This window comes from Sapajus apella, unplaced genomic scaffold (genome assembly GCF_009761245.1).
Source record: "Sapajus apella isolate SASKATOON/1434 unplaced genomic scaffold, GSC_monkey_1.0 scaffold43, whole genome shotgun sequence".
Lineage (NCBI taxonomy): Eukaryota > Metazoa > Chordata > Mammalia > Primates > Cebidae > Sapajus > Sapajus apella.
The window spans coordinates 15,610,388-15,635,994 of NW_022436983.1; the positions used below are offsets into that span (position 1 = coordinate 15,610,388).

At 50.0% G+C, this 25,607-nt stretch overlaps 1 protein-coding gene across 5 annotated transcripts in view; it reads left to right on the forward strand.

The window, feature by feature from the left end:
- Positions 1-18,746, forward strand: part of ZBTB40 (zinc finger and BTB domain containing 40) — an 83,068-nt gene extending 64,322 nt beyond the window's left edge. For 4 of the 5 annotated variants that reach the window (XM_032300729.1, XM_032300730.1, XM_032300731.1 and 1 more), the window contains 7 exons: positions 197-403; positions 4,457-4,621; positions 7,165-7,379; positions 8,542-8,704; positions 9,429-9,515; positions 11,555-11,781; positions 13,818-18,746. In XM_032300729.1, coding sequence (XP_032156620.1) covers positions 197-403; positions 4,457-4,621; positions 7,165-7,379; positions 8,542-8,704; positions 9,429-9,515; positions 11,555-11,781; positions 13,818-14,012 — 1,259 coding nt within the window. In that variant the 3' untranslated portion in view covers positions 14,013-18,746. The remainder of the gene's footprint in view (positions 1-196; positions 404-4,456; positions 4,622-7,164; positions 7,380-8,541; positions 8,705-9,428; positions 9,516-11,554; positions 11,782-13,817) is intronic. The other variant, XM_032300732.1, reaches the window with a different exon arrangement.
- The last annotated feature ends 6,861 nt before the right edge of the window (positions 18,747-25,607 follow it).

Below are 25,607 nucleotides of genomic sequence, written 5' to 3' on the forward strand. Positions count from 1 at the left end.
CTTTGGGGATGCCAGCTGGTGGGCAAAAGAGCAGCGTGGATGTGTGCAGTGGGCACTAGCGTGGCCTGGCACCCTGGGCTTGGTGCTGTGCTTCCTCTGGAGGCCTGGCCTGAGACAGTGCTCTTGGCATCCTGTGCTAGATTCATACACTGATTAGTAGCATCCCTTCTGGCCCCGGTATGCGTGGCTTCCCTAGGCATGCAGTACCACAAGCTGACGGAGCACTTTGACGAGAAGCCTTTCTCCTGTGAAGAGTGTGGGGCGAAGTTTGCAGCCAATTCCACCCTGAAGAACCACCTTCGCCTTCACACCGGAGACCGCCCGTTCATGTGCAAGCACTGCCTCATGACCTTCACCCAGGCCTCCGCCTTGGCCTATCACACCAAGAAGAAGCACTCGGAAGGTAAGGCGGGGCGCAGCTCTTCATTTCTCCCGCAGACTTCCACTGTGAGCTGCCTAAACCCCATTTGGATTAAGTGTGCTATATATCTCAAATTACAAACAAAGCCATTTGATAGCACAACAGGGAGACTATAGTCAATAATAACTTAATCGTACATTTTTAAATAAATAAACAGTGTAATTTAGATTGTTTATAACACAGAGGGTAAATGCTGAAGGGAATGGATCTCTCATTCTCTATGATGTGATTTTTTTTTTATTGCATGCCTGTATCAAAACATCTCATGTACCTCATAAGTATATACACCTACTATGTACCCACAAAAGTTAAAAATAAAAAAATTTTTAAAAACAATGCACAATCTCTAGGCAAACAGACAACTGGGAATAGCTCTGCACAGACGTGTAAACTGCTTACTGGGAGAGTTTTTGAAAGAGGCTGGCTGACCTCCTATGACAGTATTAGGTTGCAAATACAACATGCAAAAGTCATTGCGGTTTTTGAATTTACATAAAATTCTTTGAGCTTTGAGGTTGAGTTCAAGCATGAGAAAGACCCTGACTGAGTACCTACTGTGGATCGGGCAGTGGGAGATGCCAAGGGGCTGAGCTGGGATTCCTGTATTCCATAGCTTATGGCCTGAAGGGGGAAGGGGAGTACCGTGCCCATTATACTACAGCTTGTCAGCCATATGATGCAGAATAACACCAGCATGATGAGGAAGGACGGAGAAGGAGTCTGTAGTCCAGATGGAGGGGAGGAGGAGGTACATTGTCAGGGAAGGCTTCGTAGAGGAGTCTATGTATTGTTTAGAGCATTTCTGTATAAATTAGAATGTAACCGTCGTTTGACCTGGACTGTCACAGTAGCCTCAAAGCTGGTCTTGCTATCACCATTCCTCTTGATACTTAAAAAAAATTACACCATATAGGTCACTTCTCCGCTCCAAACTCTACAGTGGCTTTTTGTCCAACTCAGTTGTGAGATCCAGTGTCCTTAAGATAGCCTCCCAGGCCCTCCCTCTGTGAATAAGTTTCCTGGTTCCTCTCTGACTTTGTCTCTTAGGCCTGCCCATTTTAGCTTTCTGGCCACACCTCAGGCCTGCAGGCACCTGCCCCAGGACCTTTATTCTGACCTTTCCCTTTGCTGGGGATGCTTCCCTTCAGACACCTCATGCTTCACTTCCTCACCTCCTTTGAGGCCTTACTCACACTTACCTTCTCTGTGAGTTCCTTCCTGATCACCCTCTGTAAGGTCTCAGCACCCCACCCCTGGCTTCCATGCAGTATTTTTCTCCCATAGTGCTTCTTATATGATGCAGGATCTACTTTAGTAAGTTACTTCATTTATACTTAGTGTTCCCTGTTAGAATGCAGCGTTGTGAGGGTCAAGCTGTGAGTCTTTCTTTTCTCACTGCTGTATCCGTGGGACTCAGGCTAGTACTTGGCAATAGTAGGCCCTCAGTCAGTATTTGCTGAGTGAATGAATTCCATGAGCACGGTTTCAAGGCGTGGGGTATTGTAAATATACGTACCCCTCTCATGGGGCTTACATCTCCCACTAGGTAAAACTGACAGTAAACAAATACATAGTATAAATTTAGATAGCACATTGCTATGAAGAAGCATAAAGCAGGGTACACAGTGATGGGACAGAGCTTGGGGGCACTATTTGTATCATCAGAGAAGGCCTCTGCGAGATAGCATTTGCAGAGAAACCTAAACAAAGTGAGAGATGGAGCCAGTGGAAGACCTAGAAGGAGAGCACCTCAAGTGCAGAGGCCCCTCCCCAGTAAAAACAAGCTTTACCTGCATGAGAGACCACAGAAAACTGGAAGGGGCTAAAGCAGAGTCAACGAGGAAGGGTGTTAGGAGGTAAGCCAGAGGTGCTAGCAGAGGCTGGACGTTGGAGGGTCTTAGAAGCCAAGGCGAGGACTTCTGTTTTTTGTGTGAAGTGTTTATCTAGTTTATCCTGCTGCTGTAACAAATTACCAAAAATAGTGGCCTAAAACAACCCAAATGTATGAGGTTAGCAATCCAGAATGGGTCTCGTGAGGCTAAATTCAAGCTTTCGGCAGAGTCCTTCCTTCTGGCAGCTTAGGGGAGATCCTGTTCCTTGCCTTTCCAGCCCCGAGAGGTTGCCCACATTCCCTGGCTCTTGGCCACATCACTGCAACCTCTGCTTCCATCGCCATTCCTCCTTTTCTGACTCTTCTTCCTCCCTTTTTTGTTTGAGATGGAGTCTCACTCTGTTGCCCAGGCTGGAGTGCTGCAGTGGTGCAATCTTGGCTCACTGCAACCTTCGCCTCCCGGGTTCAGGCAGTTCTCTGCCTCAGCCTCCTGAGTAGCTGGGATTACAGGCACCTGCCACCACATTTGGCTGATTTTTGTATTTTTGGTAAAGACAGGGTTTCACCATCTTGGCCAGGCTGGTCTTGAACTTATGACCTCGTGATCCACCCGCCTCAGCCTCCCAAAGTGCTAGGATTACAGGCACGAGCCACCATGCCCAGCCTCTTCCTCCCTCTTATGAGGACCCTTGTGATTACATTGGGCCCATCTGGATAATCTAGGACAACCCCCATCACAAGATCCTTAATTCAGTCACATTCACAAAGTCCTTTCGCCATATATGGTAACATATACACAAGTTTCAGGAATTAGGAATTGGACATCTTCAGGGGCCATCATCCTGCCTACCATATGAAGCCATAGGAGGGTTTTGAGCAGAGAATGGTAGGATCTAACTTACATTTTCAAAAGTTAATTCTGGCCACTCCAGACAATAAGCTACAATAGGGCAAGAGGGAAACGGAACGCTGTTAGAGCCGTCCAGCACAGAGGTGATATTGTTTTCAACTAGAGTTGTGTTAGTGGGGGTGTAAAGAATGTTCACATTTTAGGATATATCTTTGGAAATGGAGGTGACAGGACTCATGGTGGATTGGGTGGGGGATGTGAGGGAAAGAAAGGAACTAAAGGCTTTGGGGCTTTGCCATGAGCAACTGAGTGAACGATGCTGCCATTTACTGAGATGGGGGAGTGGGAGCGTGTGTGGGTGGTGGCTGTGGGGGTGGTGGGGTTAGAGCATTGGGAGCTCTGTTTTGGGTATGATACACTGTAGATACTTACTAGACATCAGGTGGAGAGCAGAGCAATGGGGAGGTGGACATACGGAGTTCTGGGGAAAGGTGGGAGCTGGAGCTATACTACGGGAGCCGTCCAGTACAGAGGGTGTGTAAGAAACTGAGATAAGATCATCTAGAAACTGAGGATTGAGAACGTCAAGGACGAAGCCCCAGGCTCCTCAGTAATTTCACCTCTTCGTTCAAGGAATCCTTTTTTTTCCTAACAAAATCTTATTTTGCAGCCCAATACATAAACACTGAAAATGAGGCTGCTTGCCTTAGTTGTGGTGGACCCTGGGATCTGGGGTTCTGGAGCCTCGCCTCACTGATTGCCCTGCTTCCTATCTTGGCCTGTAAGGGAGCTTGGAGGTTCAATTAGTCTAGCATTTTCTGCAAATGCCAGTTCGCCACATTTTCTAATAATCTTTGGCAGTCTGTTCATTATATCCTCATTGTGTGCATATGAAAATAGAGAAACCAAGGGATATGTAATAACTTTAGAGCAAGCGACTGGAAGAAGGCTTTCATTCTTCTCTGAATGCACGTCGCTCACCTTTGTATGCAGTTGCAAATCCACACTGTATATGTTGCAAAGGGATCCAAACGCACGTATTTCCGGGCACAGGGATGTATTGGGTTCCATACTTGCGGTGGCTGATGAACAGATGGGTTGTCTTGTACAGTGAGAACTCCGTCCTTATTCCTTTGTCCAACTACAGTCACACCTTCTGTGTGATCGGCTGTGTTTGTGAGGTGCCATGTGACGAGGTGGCTCAGATCTCACCCAGCGTATTGCAGACTGCCTGATGTTTTAATGTCATCTACCAGATGATATTTCCCTGATACGTGCTGTAGAACTAGATTTTGTTTGTAGCAATGCCATAAATGTTTAGTGCTGACTCTAATAAGCTCATGTGTATTTGCAGGGAAAATGTATGCGTGCCAATACTGTGATGCTGTGTTTGCCCAGTCCATTGAGCTGTCCCGCCACGTGAGGACCCACACCGGGGACAAGCCCTATGTCTGCAGGGACTGTGGCAAGGGCTTCCGGCAAGCCAATGGCCTCTCCATCCATCTGCATACCTTTCACAGTATGTACTGAGATTGTGGATCTCAAGCCCTCAGTGCCAGCCTGGCACTGGGAAAGCGTGTCATAATTGCAGCGGAGGGGTCAATTCATCAGACCCAAGCTCCATTCAGTGCCTTCCCCTTACCAGTTCCCCTGCATAACCCAGAATCCCTCGTTCCTGTTTCAGGAAGAATCTCATTTTAAGGTATCTCACATGATAATTATTTCTCTCTGGCCAGGCCGTTTCCCCATCTTCCTTTTTAGCCCACCCGGCACCATTTGTCCAACGGAGGCAAATTCTGTTTGAAGGACAAAACCTCTATAACTGATTGGCTCACAGAGCACTGGAATATTTCCATTAGTCCATCTTCCATCTGCCTTTTCCCATAGGAACAGTCCAGACACTTTCTGAGTTCATGTCTACCACCGTAAGTGGTCCTTGGCCATGTTCCCTTAAAAACCTCCTGCCCAGCGTTCTCTTCCGAATGCCGTTGTATTTCACACAGTTAGTGGGGTCTGCCCCTGTGTTTCTCCCCTTCTACAAGAACTGACACAGACAAAGACACACTTTTATTTAGCACGCATGCGTGCGTGGGTGCACGCGCACGCACACACACGAAGGAAGGACAAAGAAGTTCTGTGATTCCTCATCACACCATTGGGAAATCACCAGTGTGGCATTTGGCTGGCCACATCACATTTTCTTCAGCCTCTCTTGTTGCAGCAGGAGTGTAATCAGCACAGCGCAGCACAGCAGGGGAGTTAAGAGCTTGGAGTCTGGAATCACATGGGCTCGGACATGAATCTTGACCCTGACGCTTACCTTCCTTGAGGCCTTAAGCAAATTTATTTACCATTCTAAGCCTCTTAATGCCCCTTCTGTAAACTAGAGCAAATAATAATGCCACCGCCTTGGACTGTAATTAGAATTAAATGAGCTCACATGTAAAGCATGACACGCCGTGCCTGACACATAGAAAATGTGCAGTAATGCCAGATATTATTATTATTGGTGACAAGAGCAACCCTCTCAGATGCCATTTGTCACCATCAAAGCTTGTCTTTTTTGCATGCCATGCATCTCACATACTCTTCTTCCCTCCCCAGCCCTCTTCCCACACACCAGTTTCTAGCTGTTGGCAGATACAGTGTCTCACAAGTGCGCTTTATGTAAACACATCCAAGTCTGTCGTCAGCCAGCCAGCAAGGACTTTGCCAGAGATCCTAAGTGCCCAGCATGTGGCTAGACACTGGGTGATGCAGGGGCAATATAAAGTGTGGCCCTTTGCCCTCCAAAGAGTTTACAAGGCTGTCCAAAAATCCAGTTACAATAGGCTTCCAGATGAGAGATTTGGCTTGGATCCAGTGCCACAATTTTGATGTCCTCTTGACCTCTTTAATGACATTCTGCTTTAGTCTTCCTTTCCCAGTGGCATTATGTGGGCATCAGGAAAGGGGAAGGCATTATTAACTTTCAGAAGGGCAAGGACCCAGAATCCTTTGTCATACCCTAAACTGCATCATCCATGGCTGGCCTCACATCTAGGCCCTTCTCGCTCCCACTTCTTGCCTGTTTCATAGAACCACACTGCTGCTTATGGAAAGCTGCATCAAAGTGTCGTAGAAGATGGTGTAAAACTGAGACTTCAAGAGCACATGTCCACAGGGAAACTAGTTAGTGACACCGAATGCTGCTGCATGTCAGAATTCTTGAATTAATCTAAATCAATGCACATAAAAGATTGGCTTGTGAGCAAGGGATTTTATTAAAACATTGTGAGTTCTGTTGCTTTAAGAAAAAGACGAACGTTTTCTGCCATAGGATGGCAAATGTATTCTTCATCACTTCTAGTTTTTGTTTTGGGGGTCTCACTGAAGAGTTGGCATATTCAGTTAAGCATGTAGCTCTCAGAGCATGGATTTGAGAGTGAGAGATGGGATTGTTTCTCAGTTCAGCTGTTTCTTACTTGTGCTCATGGGCAAGATAGCACCTCACCACTCTAAACCTTGATTTTCCTCATCTGTAAAATAGGGATGATAATAGAACCTACTCAGAGTTACTGGAAGAATTGAGTGAATTTACATACAGCACTCAGAACCTGCTTGATTATGCTAATGTTTTTATTGTTGAATCTGAAGTTGGGAAAAGGGAAACATCCCTCCACTTGTGCTGTTGATGACAGAGGAATCAGTGATGCTCTGGGGAGTGTGCTGGGAGTCTCTACAGAGAATTAGAAAACTCCAGAATGCCCACTGCAAACAGGACGAGCCAGGGTGAAACTCCCTGGAAGGGGGTAAAGTGTAATTTAACTTGTAAGATGTAAAATGAGGAATGGAGGTGAGTCTCGAAACCCCGGAGGAATCCCACCTCCTGGGATGAAGGAAGGGGTGGCAGGTGACTGCCACACTGATTTCTGATCCCTGGAGTCTATGGCTCTGCCTGTTATCTGAACAGAGTCTTCACATCTGTTGCTGTGCACAACAACCAGTGTTTCACTGATGGCTGCCTCTGGTGTTTTCTTTTCCTCTCCACTTCGTCCTCTCATGGATATTCCATGAAACCAGACATAGAAGACCCTTACGACTGCAAGAAGTGCAGGATGAGTTTCCCCACTCTTCAGGATCACCGGAAGCACATCCATGAGGTGCACTCCAAAGAGTACCATCCCTGCCCCACGTGTGGGAAGATCTTCAGCGCCCCTTCCATGCTGGAGCGCCACATGGTGACCCATGTTGGAGGGAAGCCCTTCAGCTGCGGGATCTGCAACAAGGCCTACCAGGTGACCTCCGGTGCCACTGGGAGCTCTTCCCTAATCCCTGGCCCACTCTCCATTTGATCTTCTCTGATTCCTGGCTTGGTGGCTTACAGATCGTATCTTGTATCCAGGTTGTGACAATTGGCTGATTCTCATGAAGGATGCAGCTTGTGGTTCAGATTCTGTAAGGAGATCTGGTCAGAGTGCTACAGTGGGGGAGCTCATTATTGGAGCAGAGAGTTCATATGCTGCATCTCTTAGACAGCAGACTTGTCGTGAAGAGAATGCTGCTTTTCCCCTTGGACGCTCACCGTCCATGGAACCCACTGCTCCCACGTGTCAGTGGGCGTGAGTGGCAATGGGGAGTGGAACACTACCTGGAATTACCTTGTTTGGCACAGTTAGTGTTTGTTTAACTCCCAGGGAAGGGCTCAGCCTTTTTACCTTAGGATTTTGTGTATAATTAAAGTGAAGCCCCACATAGAACTAAAAAACTATATCTATCAGAAGCTTTGAAACTATAGAGAAAAGAATGGTCCTTTTGGTATCTATAAGCTTTGGGTACAGAAAAAGAAGCATAACTGTTCATTTTAGCTCAGCAAAAACTGAGAGCTAACTTTGTGCCAAGGCTCATGTTGTAACATTAGCATTCCAGAATGGAGACCTGGGCCTGAGCTCTAGGATGGCATGGAATTGTAGGGAAAGCGGGGACCAGGGCTGCATGCTCTTCTCCAGCAGCTTGCCCTGCTGCGCCCCAGCTCCCTGGGAAGCTGTGAGGTGCCGCTCGGTGGTGAAGCACACAGGTGTTAGAGTTGGAAGGCCTGGGCCCGAATCCTGGTCCTGCTATCTACTGATGCTATGATTAGTCATTCAGACCCTCTGTGCCTCCGCTTCCACTCACTAGGAAGACCCTAACACCTCCCTCATAGGCTTGTTGTAAGGAATGAGTGTGTGAAGGACTCCCTGGAGCCCTGCCCTGTAGTGGCCTCTCAGTGAATACATAGTTGCCTTGTTCTCAGAAATACCAGCCTTTCCTCACATCAGTACCCTGTGTGATAGGTAAGAGTGTGTGATACTAGAAACATAAGCTTACCCAAAAATGTATTTCTCCCTCTCATGAGAGCCTCTTGAGCTCTCCAGCTTGCTGGAACTTTCTAAGACCTAACACTTGCCAAATTCCATGCAGCAATTGTCTGGCTTGTGGTACCACAATCGGACCCACCACCCTGACGTGTTTGCTGCTCAGAACCACCGATCTTCCAAGTTCTCATCACTCCAGTGCAGCTCCTGTGACAAAACCTTCCCCAACACCATAGAGCACAAGAAGCACATCAAAGCAGAGCATGCAGGTGAAGTTTGGACACTGCCGGCTGAGAGTGGGAGGGGTTGATAGTGCAGCCTCCTGGGTTCCACCAGAAACCCTGACTTCTAGTAGGCTAGTGTGGTGTGCAGTGGTAATTACCTTTGTTCTGCCCCAGCACACCTGAAGGCTGCCACTCTAGTCCATCAGTAGCAGCAGCTTGAGTGGCAGTGGTTCTCAAACCTGGAAGCGTAGAGCAGTATAAGCTCCCACCACCCCTGAGTGAGTGAGAACTTGTCACAGCACTTGGGAAGGTTGTCAGCCTTGTGGTAGGCGGGCCTGAGTGGAAATCCTGATTCCAGCACTTATCAGCTGCATGACCTTGGCAAGTGACTTCTCTTTTCTGAGCCTGTTTCCTTCTCTCCAGAATGGCACTTATTAAAACCTACTTTACAGGTAAATATGGTGATAATCACAACAGCTGTCAGCTACAGAGCATTTCCTATGTGCAAGACATCATGCTAAGCACCTCGTTTATATTTTCTCATTTCATTGTCACAGTAATCCTCTAAGCATCCAGGCAGTCTGGATCCAGATCTCACGTTCTTTACCACTAGATCGTACAAATATACCATAGGTTATAAGATTCCTGGCACTGGGGAGATGCTTGCTAAGTATTGGCCATCGCCCCAACCCCAGTCCTGTTACTCTTCAGCCTCGGAGAGCCAACCGTTTGTTCTTCCCCACCACTTCTTTCCTTCCACACTTCACAGACATGAAGTTCCATGAATGTGACCAGTGTAAGGAGCTCTTCCCCACGCCGGCCTTGCTGCAGGTGCACGTCAAGTGTCAGCATTCAGGTCAGTACTGCTGCCCGCATGTTTCTAGGCTAGACCGTCAGGGCCTGAGTCTCCTCTCCACCACCGGCAGCCTTGCAACCCAGGCTAAATCACTTAACAAACTTGTGCCTCCGTTTCTTCATCTGTAAAATGGGAACAGTGGTAGCGCCTGCCTCATGGAGTAGTGTGAACACTGAAGTCCTTGGCATCAGTAAGCATTCCTTAAGCAGTAACTGTGATTGTCATTGTGACCGCTATATTTCACCCAATCTAAAGTGCCAGTTAAAAATAAATACAATTCCAGTTATAAGATGTGCTATTTTTATTTTTTACTTATTTTTTTTTATTTTTATTTTTTTGAGATGGAGTTTCGCTCTTGTTACCCAGGCTGGAGTGCAATGGCGCGATCTCGGCTCACCGCAACCTCTGCCTCCTGGGTTCAGGCAATTCTCCTGCCTCAGCCTCCTGAGTCGCTGGGATTACAGGCACGCGCCACCATGCCCAGCTAATTTTTTGTATTTTTAGTAGAGACGGGGTTTCACCATGTTGACCAGGATGGTCTCGATCTCTTGACCTCGTGATCCACCCGCCTCGGCCTCCCACAGTGCTGGGATTACAGGCTTGAGCCACCGCGCCCGGCCCTACTTATTTTTTTTTTAGACAATCTCACTCTGTCATCCAGCCTGGAGTGCAGTGGTGCAATCTCGGCTCACTGCAACTTCCGTCTCCTAGGTTCAAGCAATTCTCCCTGCTTCAGCTTCCCAAGTAGCTGAGATTACAGGCACCTGCCACCACGCCCGACTAAATAAGATGTACCTTTTGTTTTTTTTTTTTTGAGATGGAGTTTCACTCTTGTCGCCCAGGCTGGAGTGCGGTGATGCTGATCTTGGTTCACTGCAACCTCTACCTCCCAGGTTCAAGCAGTTCTCCTGCCTCAGCCTCCCGAGTAGCTGGGATTACAGGCACGTGCCACCACACCTGGCTAATGTATTTTTGGTAGAGACGGGATTTCTCCATGTCTGTCAGGCTGGTCTTGAACTCCCGACCTCAGGTGATCCACCCACCTTGGCCTCCCAAAGTGCTGAGATTACAGGCGTGAGCCACTGCGCCCAGCCAAGATGTACCATTTTTAATGAACTATTAAGAAAGAAAAACTACTGCCAGTTAAAGTGTGCTTTCTTATCACTTAGAATTTGTACGTTATTCTAAGTGCTATTTTGGACTTAATTTGATATAGATTTTTATCATGTCACTCACTCTAGTGTGCATACATAAGAAGGAAAACAAAAAAATTAATTGATTAAGGGAAGAATCCAGCTTCTCAGAGCGACGTTCAGTTCTGATCGTCAGCAAGCACGTTTTCCATCCAGTGTTAACTCTGCCATCAAGAACGTTGACGATGGAACAGAGTATAAGATTCCATCAGAGAATTGAAGGCCTTTGGTTTTCGTCTCTTGAGCCTTATGTGAAACTAGTCTACTTTTGATTCCTGCTTTGGGAATACAGCTAACCTTTCATCACTGACCTCGTCCCTTCTAAACCATTTGGTTTCCATGAGTTAAAAACATGCACCATTCCTGTCTTAGAGAGTTTCTTCTAAGCTGTGGACACTCATCCTGCAAGTCTTGATGCTGCCACTTTTGATGTTCGTGTGGGTGTTGACAATTGCACCTGACTGCCTTAGCCCACAGCAGTCCTAGGGTGCCATCGATCCTATTTCAGAGATGTTAAAATGTATTTCTTAGAACTGATGAAATACAGTATTGTCAGCATCATTATCTGCAGCTGAATGAATAACGCGCTTCTGCAGAGACAGATTTAGCCTGAATCTAATACTAATGAAAGTGTCGTCTCAGGGCCCCTCACTTGCATGGGACTCTTCCAAGACTCTGTTCCGTCTCTTTCATTTTGTATTATTTTCCTTAAGGCACCCCAAATTGAACAACCTTCGGGTCCCACAAAACCTGGATCTGTCTCATTGCTCCTTCCTCTCGTGTCTTCCTGCCCTCGCTTCTGTCATTTTACCCACAGCCCGCCCCTTCTGTCTCCCTCTCCTCCAGGGTCCCAGCCATTCCGGTGCTTGTACTGTGCGGCTACTTTCCGTTTTCCTGGAGCACTGCAGCACCATGTCACCACGGAGCACTTCAAGCAGTCAGAGAGCACCTTCCCCTGTGAGCTCTGTGGGGAACTCTTCACCTCCCAGCCCCAGCTCGACAGTCACCTGGAATCTGAGCACCCAAAGGTGATGAGCACCGAAACCCAAGCAGCAGCCTCACAGATGGTACAGGTGATTCCGGGGCTGTTGGCCACACAGAATGCTAACATGGGGTTCCTAAGGCTTCTCCAGAGGTGGCTCTGTCACAGCACCCAGCGATACTCCTTGGGGATCTTGTAGAGATTCTCTCTGGATCTCTTACAAAACAGAACAGAAAATTCTAGTCTTCTGATGGCCACATGCGAAGTGGCCCTTAGGTAGAGGGAGCCTGGAACAAGAATTGCCAAAAGAGGAACAGCGTGTTTCCTCCTCCCAGTGCACACCTCCCCTGCCTTCTGAGAAACACGGCGGGGTGTGGTCAGAGTTGCGGGAAGCCTTGGAGAAAGAAGAGCTCTTTCTCTTTGTGGGCAGTTGAAGCACTTGGAGAGCTCCCCGGGCTCGACACAGTGCACCTCTGCACACATCTGGACCTCTCACCGTTACCTGGGCAAAAATCCCACCTCTTCTTGATGTTTCAGGGCTCTTTGCTTCCCTGATCCTCTTACTCTTCTTCCCATCTTCTCCAGAGAGGGTGGGCAGAAAAGGAAAATAAACTCAGGTCTAGCCATCGTCAGTAATTTGTGGGTGGGTGGGAGAACCATAAACTGTTGAAGTTTTGGTCTGTTAGACTGTCCCGCTGCACAGTTCCATAGATCAGTCATTTATTTACAAACCAAATTCTTACAGGCCTCTGGGGAACAGAGGAGAAGTCAGGTAGGCAGGACTACTGCCAGCCTCTACTGTCATATCAACCCAGAGATGCTCTGCATTATCTTTTTTATATATTATGGTTCTTGGGAGTATGTCCTTTGGGGAAAAGGCAGGGGTGGAGGGTCCCTTTCTAAAAGAAAAGGAAAGAAAAGCAGTTTTTTGTTCCTTTTTTTTTTTTTTTCTTTTTGAGACTGAGTTTTGCTCTTGTTGCCCAGTCTGGAGTGCAATGGCACAATCTTGGCTCACTGCAACCTCCGGCTCCCGGGTTCAGGCAATTCTCCTGCCTCAACCTCCCTAGTAGCTGGGATTACAGGCATATGCCACCACACCCAGCTAACTTTGTATTTTTAGTAGAGACAGGGTTTCTCCATGCTGGTCAGGCTGGTCTTGAACTTCCGACATCAGGTGATCCACCCGCCTTGGCCTCCCAAAGTGCTGGGATTACAGGTGTGAGCCACCGCTCCTGGCAAGAGAAATAGTCTGAAACCTACTATCCTAGACCATTGCTGATTGAACACCACAGTCGGTCTCTTCTCCCCTGTTGCCCAGAGAAGTAGCTGAGCTTGGCTTCCTCACTTGTGCCTGCTCTCGGCTCATTCTCAAGAGCAAGGTGGCTGTGGCCTCTGCTTTAAAAATACCAAGGACATATAGCTCTTCTGGGGTCTACGAGTCAGAAACACCAACTTGGAGACTTAGGTAGGAACTGGGTATGCCTAACCACAGCCTAGCTCTCCTGAGCTGGAAAGGCCATCTCCAACAGATGACATGGATTCGGAAGGGACATATGTACCCTGAGGAGGACAGAAGGGGGCACTTGGCCTGCCAGGCTAGTGAGCTGAATGAACGAGTGGAGTCACAGTTCATCCACTCTTCTTCCTCCTAAGCTCCGTCACTGTGTGGCCTCCTGGGAAGGCTGTCAGCCTGAGAGAGGTCCAGAGATGCTGCCCTGGCCTGTGGTGCATCAGTCCCGCTTCCATGTTTCAGGCGTGAGACCAACTGACTTCAGTAGCATTCCTCTCACATAGCACTCGCCTCTGCAGTGTCATCCCAAGACAGGAAAACCCAGTGTGAGAAACAGAGCCGGTGTTCACTGGTGTGTAATCATAGGGTCCGGGCACCCCGAGACGGCGTACTGAGGGAAATTATAGCAATTTAGTGCACAGTTATTTAAATTGTTTGCGGCCTTCTCTTCTGCATCGCCGGTGGGTTAGACTTGCCTCTTCCCATTAGGCACACGTAATTGCTCTCCTCAGGTGAAAACATAAACATCATCATTACAGCACGAGATGAAAACCATGTAAATCAGGGAGCTCACTGCGAGCACTGCCCAGAGCAGCCTCATGGTCTTTCCCTTTCAGGTGATCCAAGCCCCAGAGCCGGTGGCCTCAACAGAGCAGGTGATCACTTTGGAGGAGACCCAGCTTGCCGGCTCGCAGGTGTTTGTGACGTTGCCAGATTCCCAGGCATCTCAGGCCAGCTCTGAGCTCGTGGCGGTGACTGTGGAGGATTTGCTGGATGGCACCGTGACGCTGATCTGTGGTGAGGCCAAGTGAGTGGCTGGTCATCCGCAGAGCCTTTCTGCATCGGCAGCAGAGAGGCGGCCCCACGGTTTGCCCTTTTTTGCCCTCCATCCCTGGTGGTCGTGAGTGGTGAGCGTCTTAGCACCAGCCAACAGGTCTCACCTGGAAAACAGACAGAAGCTTCATTGTTTCCATAGAATCGACAGCCTCTGAGCCCTCAACACCAACAGCACCATCCTCTGTAGCAGACAGGCCTCCTTCCCCACAGGCCTGCTGCTGCAGCCTCTGTGACACTGTCCATCCCCGAGTGACATGTGGCTTCTTTCTGAAGCAGAATCTGAAAGACCAGTGGGATGGGAGCTGGTGACCAAGGTACCCCAGGAGGTGCGATGTGCCGGCACCTGTCAGGGCAGAATGGTGGTTAGATATGGGACTCGGCCCACACAGGGGGTTGCGCATTTTGCCAGTGTCTCTGGCCATTTAAAGTGAGAGGGGCACTAACGGGCTGTTCAGGGACCTTAGCCTTGAGCACACTTGATCCCTTCCTCAGTCTTGTCATCCTACCCTCTGCTGGGGTCCCCCGGCACCAGTGGCCACGCCCTGCACCCTCCTGATGGCTGTAGGACAGGTAGCCCTCATTTCCATGCCTGGTAACCCCTTGTCCGTTGTCAGTCCTTCCCAAGACAAAGCTGTGGAGTTTCTGCTGGAAACTTTTAATTTAATGTGAGGCATCCGGCTGCTAGACAGTCTCTGCCTCTCCAGGACATTCTTCTTGGTATTCCTTTCCTGAAGGCTGGTTCCTACAGCTCTTCCTTGTCATCCTGATCCCCTTCCTCTAACCAAAGGCTGAAACCTCTGCCTGACCTGGCAGCCTCGCTCCCTCTGGGTCACGTGATGCAGACCGTGACCAGCACCAGGCAGGCAGTCCTGTCTGCGTGTGGAGGAGCAGCCACGACCGCCCATGGCTCTGCTCCCGCCTGCTCCCGGCCATGGGAGTGGCCTGCTGCCTGACCTCCCCCAGGCCGCCACACTTACTGCAGGTCAGTGATCCTTTGCAGTCTGAATTTCACAAATCTTTTTTATCTTCAGTTCCTAAATATAATCTGATAATTAATGGTTTGTGGAATCCATTATGAAGTGCAATTAGATAGATGCAGGTTCCTGCCGTTTGGAGAGAATGACTAGCATTTATCTTCTTTTCCTTCCATGCCAAAAGGTTGGAGTTCGCCGGTGCGGTGTTTACACACCAGTCAGGGCTCTCTGCCACCTTGTGTGGCTTGACCCCCTGTGGAGGGGAGTGCCCATTTGGATCCCACACTGGCAGAGATGGGGCCACCACTTCCTTCCAGGCACATCTCGCACTGCCATGTACAGAGGCAGGGCTCAGTGTTTGGTCACCATGGGAGCTTGTGTTGCTCCCACGTGGTCAGGTCTCACACTGCTTGAAGTGCAGAAGGCAGAGCCTTACTGACCAGCACGCTCACTGGCTGGCATCTGCTGGCTTTGTGCAGGCAGGCCCGATGGTTCCCTCTGCGAGCGCCAGCTCCGGCCAGCCTGGGACAGCTCAGCCCAGCCAACTACATCTGTCTCTGGTCCTGTCCACATTTTGATATGCAGATCACTTGATCTTGTCAATTAGGGCTCTGCCGTTCTGAAATAAATGAAGTTTCTAAAGGTGAGTTGGCCTCAGAAGCCAAAAACTGACCAGAAGATGGTGCTCAAACCTTTAAGACTTCATCGCCACGTGAAGGGCTCACTGCTTCTACCAAGGCTGTCCCTGGCTTAAGGCTTTTCAGTCCTGGGAACTGTCAGATCGGGAGAGCTCTTGCTCTGCAAGTGGCGAAATGGCACTGGATCTCTCCTTGGCACCAGAGAAAACCCACTGAAAGATGGTAGTAGAGTGGCACATGCTTACAGGGCATTGGTGCCAAGCCCAGTGGATGAGAATGTAACCTCTCACAAGCTATGGGATGGGGCTTAGGAGCTGCGATGAATGTCACTAAAATTTCTTCCACAGCAAAACAAGAAATAATTGCTGAGGGCTTATAGGGAAAAGTGATTAAAAAAAAAAAATACTCTTCAGAAAAAAGAGGGCTGTAAGTTTTGAATTCAAGTGTCAGGTCCTTTCCAGCACTAAGAAACCCTTTCTCAGGGTTATTTTTGTTGGGGAGACTGGGTCTTGCTCTGTCTCGCTCTGTCTCCCAGGCCGGAATACAGTGGCATGATCTTGGCTCAGTGCCACCTCTGTGGGCTCAAGCGATCCTCCTGCCACAGCTTCCTAAGTAGCTAGGACCACAGGCGTGACCACCACCACTGGCCAATTTTTGTATCTTTTTTTTTTTGGTAGAGCCATGTTGCCCAGGTTGGTTTCAAACTCCTGAGCTCAAGCAGTTCTCCCGCCTGGGCCTCCCAGGATGCTGGGATTACAGACATGAGCCACTGTGCCTGGCCAGGTTTCTGCTGGGGACCCAGATTGTGACAAGACATTTGTTCTCCTCGGAATCACCAGATTTGCAGCTTACTGTGCGGAGAGTGAACAGAGAAGTTGGACTGGCTGCCAGGGCCCGTCGGACGCCCTCTGGTCCATGGCACACTTGGCAGAAGGCACAAACCCAGTGCTGGTTCTCGTCAAGAAAGAGGGACAGGCCCTTCCCAAGTTTATTGTCTGCTCTTGGTGGGCTCTGCACTGGCTGACTGATAATGTAGTCTTGTTCTCCAGAGAAGCCCAGGCATCGATCTGATTGTAGGACAGCTTTCCAACTCTGCTTGGCCATTTTACCCTTTTCTCCTGCTTCTACCCCAGAGACCTGGATTGCTGCCGCAGAGGACAGTGCGTGTGTGGGCTCCTGAGCCCACATCACTTGCTTCCATGGGGTCCCGGTGTTATATTTGCCTCATCCCCCATGGGGTGCTGTTCTTGTGGCCTCTGGGCTGGACTCTGGGGCTTTCGGGATGGTGTGAGGGAGTCTGTGGGCTTCTTGGAACACATGGATTTGTTTGGTGGGTCCCCAGACCTCTGCTCCCAGAGCTGATGGCCCGGCTGGTGAGGAGGGAAAGGCAGTCAGATTCCAGGCCAGAGTGTGATTCTGTGGAATACTGGGGTCCGTATGGAACAGGACTTGCCCATCACAGGTAAGTGAGACAGCAAATAGGTGATTCAAGAGTAGGGATTCGTGCAGGAAGGTGAGACCCCTGCTGTCCACAAGCATGAGCAGATCCTGGAACCAGAGGGGCAGGGACAGGGGTCTTTACTCATTTACTTTATGTAGTGTGTCTCTTCTGTCTCAGGAGCTTTGTGTTTGGGAAACTGAGCCCCGTGAGTAGCAGACTCTGCGCTGTGCATACCAGGTTTCCCTGACGATCTGGGTTGCCGCTGAGGAAGCTTTCTGACTTCCCACCGACCACGGGAAGCACATCAGCTTCATCCCTCAGGCTAGAGCTCTGATAATCGGGGCTGGGGAATGAAATGAAATCCAGTCAGACAGACAGTGAATGGGGAGACAGGTCCCTGCTCTTTATTTGCAGGATCAATCAGATGGGACTCCCAGAAAGGAAAGAGAATGGTGAGAGAGGGCCCTGAGAGTTCCTGTGTCACCCAGGGGCTGGGAACATGGTCACCACCAGCTGCAGACAGGCTAATGGGGTGGCAGGTGTGCCTTCAAACCTCACGTGCCTGGACGCCGTACATGACCGAGGGAGGGAGGGAATTACTAACCATACACGAGTGGGCAGGCAGTTCCGGAGAGGCAAGCAGCATGGTATTAAATTGGGCCTAGACAGTTGGACGGTGATGGAGAAAACGCAGGGATGCTGTAATGAGTCCTCCCTGAGGGCGAGTTCACACCCAGCCCTGTCCTGCTTATATCCCAGTGATCCTCAGGAGGTAGGAAGAACATGGGAGTAAGAGAACCATTTGGGGCTGAAGGGGGTGTCAGAGGCAAGCTGATCCTTGTCTTGTTGTCACGGAAACTTTGGGGCTGGTGGGATTTAGGCCAAAAGCTCAGAAGCACAGCCAATATTTAGAAACTTGCTACTCCTACGACTCGGCCTATAAGGGAGAAAGAAGCTGTCTGTACTTTGGGGACTACACTGTTGAAGGAAAAAAAAATCACTCCCTGGCTAATTAAGATTGCTTCCAAATTGGGGGAAGGTTTGTCATTTCCTTTACCAAGGCCAGTCAGCCCTGCTTCCCACCCATGGCCAGCACAGCCAGCCCCTACGTGATGCTGTATAAATTAGATTACAAACCATATTCATGTTCAACTTGCACTAATCTATATAAATAAAATATGTACTTTGAAAAAAATTAGGCCACATGCATCTCAAATGGACTGTGATGTTACAGACCTGCTTTCTCTTTCCTTCTGGGCCAGTATCAGACGGGGACAGGCTCAATAGGTCTGGTGTCCTAGTGGCCGTTTGTGTACCTTCAGGCCGTGTTAACATGGCCTGGGGGAAGAAAGCTCTCCCTTCCCGTGAAGCCTCATTTCCTAAACCCTCCTTCCCAGGGAGCGAGTGTGGGGCAGGGTTTCAGAGCACAGGCTTTGGTGTCCAGCCTGGTACGTCGCACTATCCCGCTGTCTAACTGTACGACACTGTGAGATGCTTCCCCTCTCTGAGCACCCTCCTCCTGGCTCTTAACTTTATTATAAAATGGGGGAAATGATTGTGCTTGCCCTACAGAATTGTAGTATGAATTAAAAGTCTGGATTTAATGTATTTACTGTAGAAAATTTTAGCTTTTATTAATAAAAGTTTTTGGCATACGAGTCAGCTATTCCCTGCCTTCTCCAGCACTAAAGAGAATGTTCGTTCCTGTGTCTTTGTGTAGTCTCTCTTCTTCCTCTCTGAATCCTCAGGGGATCCTTATAACACCCACCACTTTTCATTTATCTCTTGAATCTCAACTGCCCCCAGAGTACAAAGTGCTGAGCAGATAGCTGTAAAATAAACTAAACCTTTCTCGGTGAACAGCTGAAAATGTCACATTGCTGGCAACCAACAAGGAAACAAGAGTAGGAGACCCGGATGGGATGTACATGATTTCTGCAGGAAGCATCCAGTGTTGAAGAGCAGGGGAGGTGCATCAGATCCCGAAGCCCTGACGCTGCAGAGAGCCAGGAGTGGGCGGTGGGGAGGGGGGTTCTGTGCTCACTCCTCCTGGGACAGTCCTGGGGAAGCACAGACACACCCTTGTTCAGAGCCCACAAGTATCTGTAGGAAGGAACGCTCCCCTGCCTAAGTGCTAAGAGCAGGGCTGGAGCTGCCTGCATCGTATTTTGGGCAGTAGTCCCGAGAGTGCCCCAGCCAGCTGCAGTGGGTCATTGTGACATACACTTGAGCCCCAGACATGAAGTTGAAGGTATGCAGAGGTGAAATGCTGCTGCAGGTCAGGTGAGATTACGCAGAGGTAGGACATGACCGAGGCGTTCCCTCGGTGATCCCTGGGCCAGGGTGGCCGGCTGGAAGGAGCTCAGCAGCACAGTGGGAAGGACATGGGCTTGGGAGCTTCCCAGCTCCACGTCTTACTAGACAGATGACCTTGGAGGAGTTTTCCCTGACGGTGACTGTGAGGAGAAAGTTAACATTTGTAAAATATCTGGCGAGTATAGACGCTTCGTAGATAATGGCTGTTCGTGTTTATAATATTTTAGAAGGCCCGGAGGAAGAGAGGCAGAGGAGAGCTGGAAGGGAGGTACCTCATGTATCCTCGATACAGGGCCTGGAGCCCAGTGCAGGGCTCTCCAAAGCCAGGGTAAGAGGAGGCATTCAGGGGCTGCACTAAAATAAACCCAGAGACCCCATCCCAGGCCAGAGTGAACAGTGATAAGACGGAAGCAGGATCTCCCCAGGTTGGAACTGGGGCTCAGCTTTTTGGCACCACAGCAAGAGGGGTCACATCTGGGTAAAGCAGAGACCTGGGCGTGTTGGGTGGGGACACATCCAGTGAGAGCAAAGCAAATGGAAAAACAGTCCACAGTGACTTTCGGCGTCTCTGCCTCTAGTGTTCATTGTTTATCCTGCTGTCCATGGGCTTATGCTCAGGATGTGTTTGGAGTGAAAAAAAGGAAAAGGGGCTTGTGGCACCATGCAGACGCGTTCCAGACCAGGGTCTTTATTCTTCGTTCAGAGGTGAAGAGGTCATAAGGACGTGGGTGTAAAAACCACGTTCATGTTCTCGGCTTTTCGTGCATCTGTGCCGTCTTTTGGCCTTTCACCAGGGCAAATCTAGGTCCCATGCCCACCGAGACACTTCTGTCTCCTTGGCATACTCAGACCGGGCAGCACCCAGCAGGTGCTTGGCAGATGCTGCTGACTGCTGGAGACGGGGACGCTGACCTTGGGCTTGCTCTTTTGAGGGGTAGAGAAGCTGCTTCCTATTCTGCAGCTCTGCGCCACGTGTTCTGTATGAGCTGTTTCTAGCCAGTCGTGCAACACGCTATTATTCCGTCTACTCTCCATCCACCTCATGTCTGCAACCTTGTGAGGCAGAGGGAGGCAGCACTTGGGGTTGCGTGTGCTGCTAGAATCCTGAGCTCCACCGTGGAGAAAGAACTTCCCCAGCTTTCCCTGTCGCTCCCTAAATCCGCATTCTGCGATTTCCCAGATCTATCTACTACACAATTGAAACCCTAGGTGTGCAGTTGGGTAGTTTGTGCCTTAATCCTCACACAGCCTCATCTCATTTGAGATTCTCACAAGCTTGAGGACAGGGACCACATCCTATTGACTGCCTTGGTTTCTCTCAGAGTCAGGGGTGCTGTGTGGGACACACAGAGGCTCTGCCAGAACCAAGCCGTACCCCGCTTGCTTGCCCTCATTTCTCAGCTCAGGGAGAACCCCACATCCACATCTTACTCCTGTCAGTGAGGCTCTGCCCCGTTACCCATGGGCTGGTCTCAGAGCATCCTCTTCTCTTTGTCCTCTGAGAAGAGATTAGCAGAAGGCTGCGAGCAGCCAGCCGGCCCCACCACTCCCAGCTGCTCTGATCAAACACCACTCCTGCCGATTCTTCTAGCTCTGGCTCCCCCAGCGCAGGCCAGAAACAGCTGATCAAACACATCAGGACAAGGTCAGTCCAGGGACCCACAGTCCCCTCCAGGGGAGATTTCACAGCCCTTCCATCAGGAGGGTCTGATAAAAATGGTCAGGGGGTGGAGAAGGGGGCCCGTGGGGCTGGCACAGGACCAAACAGCCTTTCATTTTGTTTAAGGTTGAAACCTCTGTGCTCCACGCGGGGTCCACACCAAGCCAGCATTTCCAGAAAGAGGGAAAGGGCTGGAGCCGAGGAGACGAGAGCTGTGCGTGCACGTCCGAGTGTGTGGGGGTGAGAGAGATGTCAAGTGAGAGCGCATGTGGGTTTGGGAGCATGGGATTATTAGATTGTCACAGGCTGACTTAAGATCCTCCCTCGCTAAACTGTGACCCCTTCAAGGGCAAGGACTGTGCATTATCCTTGTCTCTCTCATGCGCATACAGGCACACGTGTGTACCCAGCAGTTAGCCTGGCACATCAGGTGTCTGACTGCACAGGTGTGTTAGACCTGAAGTTCTGGGAGTCTGCGGAGGTCCTGTTTGCAGGCTAAAATGCTGCCTGGCTCCCAATCCTACAGGACTTACAACCTCATCAGCCAGGTAGGGATTGTCTATGAGAAACAGGTACTGAAAACACGCATGCCAGTCCAGACTCAAGACCTAAAGGTCCTGGCGCCTACAGATTCTGTCGGGTTTTTGGTTGGTGGTTGGTCTGTTTTATGGGTAGGGGAAGGAAGGGAAGGATTAATACTTTTTAGAAATTGGCCAGGCATGGTGGCTCACACCTGTAATCCCAGTACTTTGGGAGGCTGAGGCGGGTGGATCATCTGAGGTCAGGAGTTTGAAACCAGCCTGGCCAACATGGCGAAACCCTGTCTCTGCTAAAAATGTAAAATTAGTGGGACGTGGTGGCGCACGCCTGTATCCCAGCTATTAGAGAGGCTGAGACAGGAGAATTTCTTGAACCTAGGAGGTAGAGGCTGCAGTGAGCCAAGGTTGCGCCATCGTACCCCAGCCTGGGCAAGACAGAGTGAGATGCCATCTCAAAAAAAAAAAAAGAAATATTCTCCTAATCAATGATTGGTGTTATTACATGCTTACCACACATTAGTTACTGGATGAAGAGCTCTTTGTAATTCTTTTTTTTTTTTTGAGACAAGAGTCTCACTCTGTTGCTCAGGCTTGAGTGTAGTGACACAATCTTGGCTCGCTGCAACCTCCACTTCCCCGGTTCAAGCCATTCTCCTGCCTCAGCCTCCTGAGTAGCTGGGATTACAGATGTGCACCACCACACCCAGCTAATTTTTGTATTTTTAGTAGAAACAGCATTTCACCATGGTGGCCAGGCCTGCCTTGAACTCCTGACTTAAGAGGATCCACTGGCCTCAGCCTCCCAGAGCGCTGGGATTACAGGCATGAGCCACCATGCCTGGCCCAGTAATTCTTATTTCTTAGAATTCTAGCACCAACTCCATGATATAGGTGCTGTTATTACCCCTGTATTACAGACAAGGAAACCATCACCAGAGAGGAAAAGTTGCTACGTAGCTAGAGGGCAGCACAGCTGGGATCTGAACCCAGCTGTCTGACTCCAGAATCTGCTCTTAAATCCCTTGCTATTTGTAAGCATTTCCCATTTAATACCCAATCAGCCAGAAGATGTGGCCTATCCCGCTTTCCATGCTTTAAGCAGTGCTGTCACACCTGCACTGCCGGCCTAGCTCTGAGGACTCCCCACCTGCTCTCTCTCCTTTCCCGTCCCCACTATCCATCTGCCTGAGACAGCCAGGCAGGCCTAAAACTCTGCTTGTATCAGCCAGAATGTGTCCAGGAGCAAAGGGTCCTGTCCTTTGCCTTGCGTGGGATCAGTGGCCTGGGTCCTGTCACTTTTTTTTTTTTTTTTTTTTGGAGACAGAGTTTCACTCTTGTTACCCAGGCTGGAGTGCAATGGCGCGATCTCGGCTCACCGCAACCTCCGCCTCCTGGGTTCAGGCAATTCTCCTGCCTCAGCCTCCTGGGTAGCTGGGATTACAGGCACGCACCACCATGCCCAGCTAATTTTTTGTATTTTTAGTAGAGACGGGGTTTCACCATGTCGACCAGGATGGTCTCGATCTCTTGACCTCGTGATCCACCCGCCTCGGCCTCCCAAAGTGCTGGGATTATAGGCGTGAGCCACCGCGCCCGGCCGGGTCCTGTCACTCTTTTGGACCTCCATGCTCTTCAGCTTCCCCAGCCCTCAGTCGACACTTGACAGCTCACTTGGGGCTCTTCCTTGAGATGCAGGACAGCTAGGGGTCCTGGCGCTCAGGAGACACATCTTGTATAAGCAGGTGAGCAACAGAATCGGGAGTAGGGCCAGGCTCTGCGGACGCCCCAGGCCCGCACTCCTCCCGCTGCCCACACTGTGGAGCCTGCCTGAAACAAGCCCCTCCAGCCCAGGGGCGCATCATCAATGCAGGGGGTTTCCTGGATCTCACGCTCCCCAGTGGCTTGGGACGTGTGGCCCCAATGGAATTGGAGTCTTGTTCTGGTATCAGCAGAACGGGCTTTTTTGTTTTTTAAGTTCAGGGATACAAGTGTAGATTTCTTATATAGGTAAACTCCTGTCACAGGAGTTGGCTGTACAGATTATTTCATTGCCCAGGTCTGAAGCCTAGTACCTATGAGTTACTCTTCCTGATCCTCTCCCTCTTCCCGCCCTTCACCCTTAGAAAGGCCCCAGTGTGTGTTGTTCCCCCCAGGTGTGCATGCACCCTCCTCATTTAGCTCCTGCGAACAAGTGAGAACATGTGGTATTTATTTGGTTTTCTGTTCTTATAGTTTGCTGAGGATAATGGCCTCCAGCTCCATCCATGTCCCTGCAAACGACATGATCCCATTCTTTTTTATGGCTGCAGAGTGGGCAGAGTGGGTTGTATTACCCACATGGCGTTCCCATTTCTGTCCCAAGCAGCCATCAGTTGACTTGGAGAAGCAGAGGCCTCACCTGGTAGGCGCAGGGCTGCGGGGCAGGTGGAGCACGGAAAGAGAGGCAGCGGCAAATGCGTGACCCACCGGGACCACCCTCCCTTTTGCATGGATAATGGTAGTCCCATAATGCCTTCTTCTGGAATCACAGTCTGCTATTTTTAGATACTTTCATATACATTATTTCTTTTGATCCTTACAGTCACATGAAAGTTTAGAGCAGGTATCTTTATTGTTATCTCCTTTTACAGTAAAGGGATTCAGACAGTCCAAGACCTCAGCCTTAGGCGCAAGTTTCCTCTGCTAGTGAGGAGCGGAAGTGGAGTCCAGGTTTTCGACGCAAAATGTAGGCTTTTCTCCACCTCGCTGTGCTGCCTCTCCCACTTCCCTGCATTTCCCGGCACTTTCAGTCCTGTGCGTGCTTGATTCTGGCCGCAGTGTTCTGAGGTTGGAGGGCCACGGGTGATTATTTTGCAAATGAGGAAACTGAGGTTTCAGGATAGTTCTTTGTTCCGTCACGTGGTGAGTCAGTGGCAGAACTGCAGTGAGAACAGCTGGACCCAGCATTATGTCCACTTGGCAAGAAGTGCCTCTGAGGAGGCACAGCCCAAGTCCTAGCAGCAGGGCTGGGGGAGAGCCACTGTTTGCTGACCTCTGCCCTGGGCCAGAGCGCGTGTACCTCATTCCCAGCACAGGCGCTACACCCACAGTCACCAGCTCAGCACTGGCCAGTAGGACTCTCCATGATGGTGACAGTGGTCTATTCTGCACTGTCCAGTGTGGGAGCCACTGGTCATGTGTGACTGTTGAGCATTGACATGTGGCTAGTGCAACTGAGGAGCCATAATTGTAATTTAAATAGTCACAGGTAGCTTCATGGCTGCCGTTATTGATGGTATAGAACTAGATGAAGGCTCGGGGGTTGAGGATCACACAGGAACTGGCTGAGCCCAGACCCAAGTCCAGGTCTGTGAGATTGCAAAGCCTATGGCATTTCCACTGAGGCCCAGTGTCGGGAGGGAGAGGCGCGCCAGTGGTGGGCATTGGCTGCAGAGTTCGGAGTGCTGTGTTTTACTCATGAAGGCTGCCCCTCGCTCCCTGCCCGTGTGCTCAGACAGCCACGTCACCGCTGTCCCTCCTGCATCTTCATCCTCGTCAGCGTTGATGCTGTTATGTTAACCACCTGTCAGCCCCAGGCTGGGTGCCAGGGACTCTACCTCCATCAGGACTCAGCCTGATACTGAATCCACAATGACGCTACTCTGATCCCATTTCACAGAGTCAACAGAGGCTCAGAAAGATGGAGAAACTTGCCTAACATCACTAGCTTTTGCTGGAAGGGTCACATTGACATAAACACAAAATATTCTATTTTTGCTCCTGTTTCTTAGCAGCTCCAGACCAGAGCTAAAGCGAAATTAGCGCCCCGGAGGCAGCCAGGAAGCCCTCCCACTCCCCAACGCACACTTCCCTGGCCCCCCAACTTTGAGAAGACAGCATTGTCTGGAGCGTGCTGTCTGGGCGCAGTCACTGCTCCCAGAGAGTGGGCAGAGGGCCAGGCCTGCCACTCCTGGGGGCAGCCTCACCTGAGTATTTGCAGCTTTCTCACAACTATTATAGAAA